Raw genomic sequence first — 8088 nt, forward strand, 5'->3', positions numbered from 1 at the left:
TCGATTAAAAAATTATTTTTTTTTTTGAAGAATTGAATATCCGGTATATGTTTCAAAAATTGATTAGGTATACTCTAAAAGTCTAAAATCAATTTTGTTAGAAAACATATCTTATCTTATCCTCAAAGAAAACAAATTTATCTACAATTCCGTCAAAAACAAAAAATACCATTTATTTAGGATTTTTATTTTAAAAAAAATGGAATTTGAAGAATAAAATGGATTTTTTTTTTTTTGACGAATGAATATTAGGTATACTCTAAAATCCAATTAGTTAGAAAAAATATCTTATCTTATCCTCAAAGAAAACAAATTAGTCTACAATTCCGTCAAAAACAAAAAATACCATTTATTTAGGATTTTTATTTATTTTTAAAAAATCGAATTTGAAGAGTAAAATTGGAATTTGAAGAATATAATTGGATGTTGTATATAACCTAATTAGTTGGGCCCATTAAGTATTTCAAACACTTAATCTATATCTATATCTATATAAATAATAGCAAGAGGTACCTCTCTACAAAATTTTGAATTCACAAGGCAACAACTAAAGAAGAATGGATCAATTTTCAGAAGAATTTGTGAAAAGCTACTCAGATAAATTGTTAGCTCTTTGTTTTGCAAAATCGGTTGAAGAAGAGCAAGAGCTCAACCAATTATTGTTTAATGACGATAATCTCCATACTCAGTCAAGTGTTGTTGAATCACCTCCATACTCAGATGATCTCACTTCGGCTGACAAGAACAATGTAAAAAAGAAAGTGAAGCATTGGAATCATGATGAACATAGGTATGTATTTTATTTTAGAATTTATAATTAACTATCAATTTATTTTGCTAAAACTATATTTTTAATACTTGTCTCTATTTGTATTAACAACTTTGTAGAGAGTGAGATCATTAAATTTTTAATTTTATTTTTTAATACAAAGAGGGGCTAAAGCCCCAAGAAAAACGAACTAAATTAATGCGGGATATCAATCCCTATAGTATCAACTAAATTGAATTTTGCTAATAAATATCTTTGTTTTCCTATTTTTCGTGTAATCAAAATATACATTTAGTTGAATACCGAAAATATATATACACACACTAAGGTGAAATATTTTGATGATTATTACATATAACAATCATATTATGTTGTATACCCTTAAACTTTGACTCCCCCTTGTTATTTTTTGATATGTGTAGGTTATTTCTGCAAGGGCTCGAGAAGTATGGTCGTGGAAATTGGAAAAAAATATCAAAACATGTTGTTACAAAAACTCATACACAAGTTGCTAGTCATGCTCAAAAATACTTCCTTCGTCAAGATGTTGCAATGAAGAAGAGGAAACGAACAAGCATTCATGACATAACCGAATGGAATGAAAATGTTCAGCCTCTTGTATATAAGGACTACAATTCAACTCCTCCTCCTCCTCCTAATGTTGAAATGCATCAAATCCATGACACAACAGGATTGAATGGAAATTTCCACCCTCTTCTTTATAAGGACTACAATCCAACTCCTCCTCCAAATGTTGAAATAGATCAAATCCATGACACAATCGAATGGAATGGAATTTTTCACCCTCTTCTTTATAAGGACTACAATCCAACTCCTCCTCCTCCAAATGTTGAAATGCCTCAAATTCATAAGGAGTTTTTGTTTCCTTGTATTGTTTAGTAGCTCTGCACTCTTTTCCTTTTATATGTTTTATCCTATTAGGTTTTTCTTAAAAGGTTTTTAATGAGGCAGATGTTGAGAGTCCTTGAATGTTTTAATTGGGTTTTGGCATATAGACCTCCCAGAATATGTATTATTCATTTTGTTTGTTAATAATAATTTTAGAGTGCTGCAAATGATAGGTGACAACTATGGGGTGCCAACCTAGTTGGGATGTCACGGATTGTCATATGATGCCTTTGCACTCTATTTTTTTATATTTTATTTTGAAAACTATCATATTAATTAGAAGAGTTTAAATATAATAATCTAGGTCTTATATGTTTTGGGCTTAAACTCATGTTAAAACCGTTTGTACCTATAATTAATGTCCTTCTTCTAATTCAATTATAATAAACAATTTATATCCTTTCAATATGAAGAAACTTACGTAAAACAACAAAATATAATGTGGTGAGGCCTAAGTTGCCCTTTGATAGAATTGTGGGTAACTTTGGTGCAAATAAATTAGTTGGATGTTGGCGTGTATATTTTCGTGCACCATGTTGATTTTGGTGAATGAAAATATTCTAACTTAGAAAGTTTTTTAGGTTTATGGCCCGTTTACATTAACTTATTTTTAAGTTTATGCAAATGGCTTATGCAATTTTTATGTATTATTATAAGTTTGTCAAGGTAGTTTATGATAAATTAGCGTATAAAATAACTTAAAACCTAATTTATATTGCATAAACTATTTGTATAAGTTAAAAAATAAGCTAATCTAAACCTTAGTCTCAAATGTTGTGGAAGTTGCATTTTTAAAAGTTATTCAAAGTATAGTTTAACATATTACAATTTTCCGGAGAGTCTGTTCTTTTGGGAAGTAACTTGAAATAATTTGTAGTGTAGAATAAAAAAAATTGAGATGTTTTGGAAATAATTTCAAACAATGAATTAGACATGTTATTCTAGTGCTTGTCATGAAAAAAATATTTTTTCTTCCCTTCAAAGTATCTTTCTCTTCGTTGGAGACAAAAAAGTTCATTGATCCCAAAATCTAATAATGGCAGCTCCCCTTTTAAGTTTATGTTATTAATTCAATGTTTAGAAACTAAATCCTTAAAGACAAAAGATCAAAAGTGTGGCAAAAGTTTGGTGAGAACGCAAGGGATTAAAACATGAATGTTTTAGGTGTTATTAGTTACTTCTACGGTGAGAAGCAAGTGACGATCAATATTCATTAGAGTGAATAATGAATAGGAGAATTGAATTTAGAAGGAGAAGAGGGGTACTGAATAGTAAGAATTTAGGAGAGCGCTTACTATTCTCAATTTGACGGACTTTAATGGTGTTAAGTGGCAAGAGAGGTTTGTGTCATGTGAGAAAATAGAGGGGGTGTTAATTACATATGGATAAAGTTCAAGGGAGGTTAGTGTATTTTTCGCTTAAATTAATGTTTAATTAGAAATTGAATCCTTAAAGACAAAAGATCGAGAACAAGTTGTAGTTATCAAGTTCCAAATTGTGCAAGAGCTCAACCAATTATTGTTTAATGACGATAATCTCCATACTCAGTCAAGTGTTGTTGAATCACCTCCATACTCAGATGATCTCACTTCGGCTGACAAGAACAATGTAAAAAAGAAAGTGAAGCATTGGAATCATGATGAACATAGGTATGTATTTTATTTTAGAATTTATAATTAACTATCAATTTATTTTGCTAAAACTATATTTTTAATACTTGTCTCTATTTGTATTAACAACTTTGTAGAGAGTGAGATCATTAAATTTTTTATTTTATTTTTTAATACAAAGAGGGGCATAAGAAAAACGAACTAAATTAATGCGAGACATCAATCCTTATAGTATCAACTAAATTGAATTTTGCTAATAAATATCTTTGTTTTCCTATTTTTCGTGTAATCAAAATATACATTTAGTTGAATACCAAAAATATATATACACACACTAAGGTGAAATATTTTGATGACTACATATAACAATCATATTATGTTGTATACCCTTAAACTTTGACTCCCCCTTGTTATTTTTTGATATGTGTAGGTTATTTCTGCAAGGGCTCGAGAAATATGGTCGTGGAAATTGGAAAAAAATATCAAAACATGTTGTTACAAAAACTCATACACAAGTTGCTAGTCATGCTCAAAAATACTTCCTTCGTCAAGATGATGCAATGAAGAAGAGGAAACGAACAAGCATTCATGACATAACCGAATGGAATGAAAATGTTCAGCCTCTTGTATATAAGGACTACAATTCAACTCCTCCTCCTCCTAATGTTGAAATCCATCAAATTCATGACACAACAGAATTGAATGGAAATTTCCACCCTCTTCTTTATAAGGACTACAATCCAACTCCTACTCCAAATGTTGAAATACATCAAATCCATGACACAATCGAATGGAATGGAATTTTTCACCCTCTTCTTTATAAGGACTACAATCAAACTCCTCCTCCAAATGTTGAAATGCCTCAAATTCATAAGGAGTTTTTATTTCCTTGTATTGTTTAGTAGCTCTGCACTCTTTTCCTTTTATATGTTTTATCCTATTAGGTTTTTCTTAAAAGGTTTTTAATGAGGCAGATGTTGAGAGTCCTTCAATGTTTTTATTGGGTTTTGGCATATAGACCTCCCAGAATATGTATTATTCATTTTGTTTGTTAATAATAATTTTAGAGTGCTGCAAATGATAGGTAACAACTATGGGGTGCCAACCTAGTTGGGATGTCACGGATTGTCATATGATGCCTTTGCCCTCTATTTTTTTATATTTTCTTTTGTAAACTATCATATTAATCAGAAGAGTTTAAATATAATAATATAGGTCTTATATGTTTTGGGCTTAAACTCATGTTAAAACCGTTTGTACCTATAATTAATGTCCTTCTTCTAATTTAATTATAATAAACAATTTATATCCTCTCAATATGAAGAAACTTACGTAAAACAACAAAATATAATGTGGTGAGGCCTAAGTTGCCCTTTGATAGAATTGTGGCTAACTTTGGTGCAAATAAATTAGTTGGATGTTGGCGTGTATATTTTCGTGCACCATGTTGATTTTGGTGAATGAAAATATTCTAACTTAGAAAGTTTTTTAGGTTTATGGCCCGTTTACATTAATTTATTTTTAAGTTTATTCAAACGACTTATGCAATTTTTATGTATTATTATAAGTTTGTCATGGTAGTTTATGATAAATTAGCGTATAAAATAACTTATAACCTAATTTATATTGCATAAACTGTTTGTATAAGTTCAAAAATAAGCCGGGCATTGTCATAAATGTTGTGGAAGTTGCATTTTTAAAAGTTATTCAAAGTATAGTTTAACATATTACAATTTTCCGGAGAGACTGTTCTTTTGGGAAGTAATCTGAAATAATTTGTAGTATAGAATAAAAAAAATTGAGATGTTTTGGAAATAATTTCAAACAATGAATTAGACATGTTTTTTTTTTTATAGTAAAAAGTTTATAGCATTTCATTATTTAGAATATGTTAACAATACAAGTGGGTATATCAATGAAAATGTGGAAACTAGCTATAAAAGTGGTCACCCTTGCTAGCGCATGAGCAACCTCATTGGCTTGTCTCCTAATAAACTCAACACTAGAGTTTTTAAAATAAATTTTATGCAAACGATCACAATCTCTAATAACATCACCAAGTTCAACCCTAGACATGTTATTCTAGTGCTTGTCATGAAAAAATATTTTTTCCTCCCTCAAAGTATCTTTCTCTTCGTTGGAGACAAAAAAGTTCATTGATCCCAAAATCTAATAATGGCAGCCCCCCTTTTAAGTTTATGTCATTAATTCAATGTTTAGAAACTAAATCCTTAAAGACAAAATATCAAAAGTGTGGCAAAAACGAAAGCGACGTTACCGAGTTTCGTGAGAACGAAAGGGATTAAAACATGAATGTTTTAGGTGTTGTTAGTTACTTCCATGGTGAGAAGCAAGTGACGATCAATATTCCTTGGAGTGAATACTGAATAGGCGAATTGAATTTAGAAGGAGAAGAGGGGTACTCAATAGTAAGAATTTAGGAGAGCGCTTACTATTCGATCTCAATTTGACGGACTTTAATGGTGTTAAGTGGCAAGAGAGGTTTGTGTCATGTGAGAAAATAGAGGGAGTGTTAATTACATATGGATAAAGTTCAAGGGAGGTTATTGTATTTTTCGCTTAAATTAATGTCTAATTAGAAATTGAATCCTTAAAGACAAAAGATCGAGAACAAGTTGTAGTTACGCAGAAAGCCATTTGAGTGATTAAATACATATCTGAAATTCAAGAAAAGTTGGTGGATTTAGCTTTTGCTGTTCGAAATAATGATGAATTGAATGTTGAAAATCTGTCAGGTTAAAAAACAAAAGGTCGACCAAAAGGATCCAAGCCAAAAGGAGGAGTTGAAATTGCAAAGAAGCCTCGTTATTATCAAGTTCCAAATTGTGGTGGAACTAATAATAATGCGCGAAATCGTTCAAATAAAAAGAAAAATATTGAAGTATTACCATCTCAATTTTCTAATAACTAAGTATATTGATACATTTTGTATTTAGGATGATGAGTCGGAGAAAATGAAGCATGAGTTGGCAAAGTGACAAAAAAAAGTGAGAAGAGTGTCTTATTGCGAGATATGAGAGGAACAAATATAAACCATCCGATCAAAACTAACGGTCCGATTAAATTCCAGTTTTTAAGTAGCTTTTACTCTTCTTACACCCAAATGACCCAATCCATTTGCCTCTGCATCTCTGCACCTTTTCTCCGTCGTCGCTTTTAGCAATTTTCTCATTTGTAGTTTGATCTGTTAAGTTTTCTATTTCTAAATCATTGATTACTCCAATGCATACTTCTACCTTGTGATTGATGTTGTTGTTCAGGCAATGCTTCTCAAAATCAATTGAAAGTTCTTATAACTAAATGTCAATTATAGGGAAAGCTAACTTTATTGGTAGGATTATGTTTTGCTGTATGGTGAATCTCTTTCTTTTTAGATTTCTAGTGGTCTTTTGTCCATAAAGACAAAAGAAATGGGCAGGAAAATATTTGCAATGTACATTTGAACTAAAATTTAGGATACGTTCGTTATTTATTCATTTGAATGGTTTGATCTAATATAAGTGATTGTACCTGATCAGAACGTGCAACAACGCCGGTGTTTGTTCTCGAATGCCCCTGTTGAAACTGAGGGGGATTGTGTACCTGCAGACACTCCGACGCTCAAGTCAGTTTAAGTGTGGAGTGAGGTTTTCTTAGCTAGATAATACGTACCTTGAGAAATGGTGATTGGTTCCGTATATATAGCCCCCACTGGGCTAAGGCCCTTGATGGCATTAATGGCCTGCCGGAAAACGGCTGGAGAGCCATGATGAACAGTTAATGCTCATCATTCTGGTAAAAGCCGTTACAATACGCGTTGGCATTGTGGTCGTTGGTGGATTGAATATGCCGCCGAGCATCCTTGTGTTAGGGCTTGCTCGGAAGCCGTTACTCGTGGTCCTTCTATATCCGAGCTTCTAATCCCAGTCCAGAACAATAAGATTTTGAATATGAGAGCTTTTAGGTTCGAACACCTATAAATATAGATATATTTATAAATGTTCTTTAAATCTTAAGGTCTATGTTATCTTAGACTCAGTCACTAGACTGTCTTTAAATTTTTATTAGGAAAAAAAATAAATAAAGAATACGACATGTATCCCTTCAGATTTTTACCCGTAACAATATATACTCCCTACCTAATAATAGTTTTTTTTTTCAAGTAATGTAAGGGTTAGATTGACACACTTTTTTGTAAACAAAAAAAAAATACACCTTTTTTTATTTGTTACTATGATATATAGGTATAAAGTTTCCATCATTAGCAAGAATTATTTTTTTTTTTGAAAAATTGTGGACCATATAAGGTGGATTCTCTTCTACCAACCAAATTTTTTCTATATGCAAGAGTCAAGAATCTAACTCTGACCACCTACTTAACATGCCCAAAATTCTCGTCACTTTAACCTAATTTATTATTGTTGGTTAGACTCACACTTTTTTTTTTTTGACAAACAATAACTTATATCATTTCATTATTCAAAATAGGAGTAATACAAAGAGGTAATACATCAAAGACATAGCGACTAGCCCAAGAAATGACCGCCCTAGCTAACGTGTGAGCCACCATGTTCGTTTGTCGCTTAATAAACTTTACCACAAAGTTTGAATTTAAAAACAAAGCATTCCTAATGTTACAATTGATGGTACTAAACTCTGAATTACCAACCCGTAAATTGTAAATAGCGTCAACTACATTCTTAGAATCCGTTTCAAAAATGACATGAGTAATGCGTTTATGCTCCATTTCTTTTATTGCTTCAAGTAAAGTTATTGCTTCTCCTTCAATTATAGAGCTTT

General features: G+C 31.2%; 2 protein-coding genes across 2 annotated transcripts; both read left to right on the forward strand.

The window, feature by feature from the left end:
- The first annotated feature begins 518 nt into the window (after positions 1-518).
- On the forward strand, positions 519-1669 carry LOC123904461 (transcription factor SRM1-like). The gene is made up of 2 exons (XM_045954125.1): positions 519-790; positions 1192-1669. Exons 1-2 carry the CDS (start codon positions 558-560, stop codon positions 1667-1669), a joined length of 711 nt encoding a protein of 236 aa, XP_045810081.1. The 5' UTR covers positions 519-557.
- A 1327-nt stretch (positions 1670-2996) lies between these two features.
- On the forward strand, positions 2997-4190 carry LOC123904462 (probable transcription factor At5g61620). Its single transcript, XM_045954126.1, has 3 exons — positions 2997-3018; positions 3117-3327; positions 3719-4190. The coding sequence occupies exons 1-3, from the start codon at positions 2997-2999 to the stop codon at positions 4188-4190; spliced, it is 705 nt and encodes a 234-aa protein (XP_045810082.1).
- The last annotated feature ends 3898 nt before the right edge of the window (positions 4191-8088 follow it).

Source organism: Trifolium pratense, linkage group LG2 (assembly GCF_020283565.1).
Source record: "Trifolium pratense cultivar HEN17-A07 linkage group LG2, ARS_RC_1.1, whole genome shotgun sequence".
Lineage (NCBI taxonomy): Eukaryota > Viridiplantae > Streptophyta > Magnoliopsida > Fabales > Fabaceae > Trifolium > Trifolium pratense.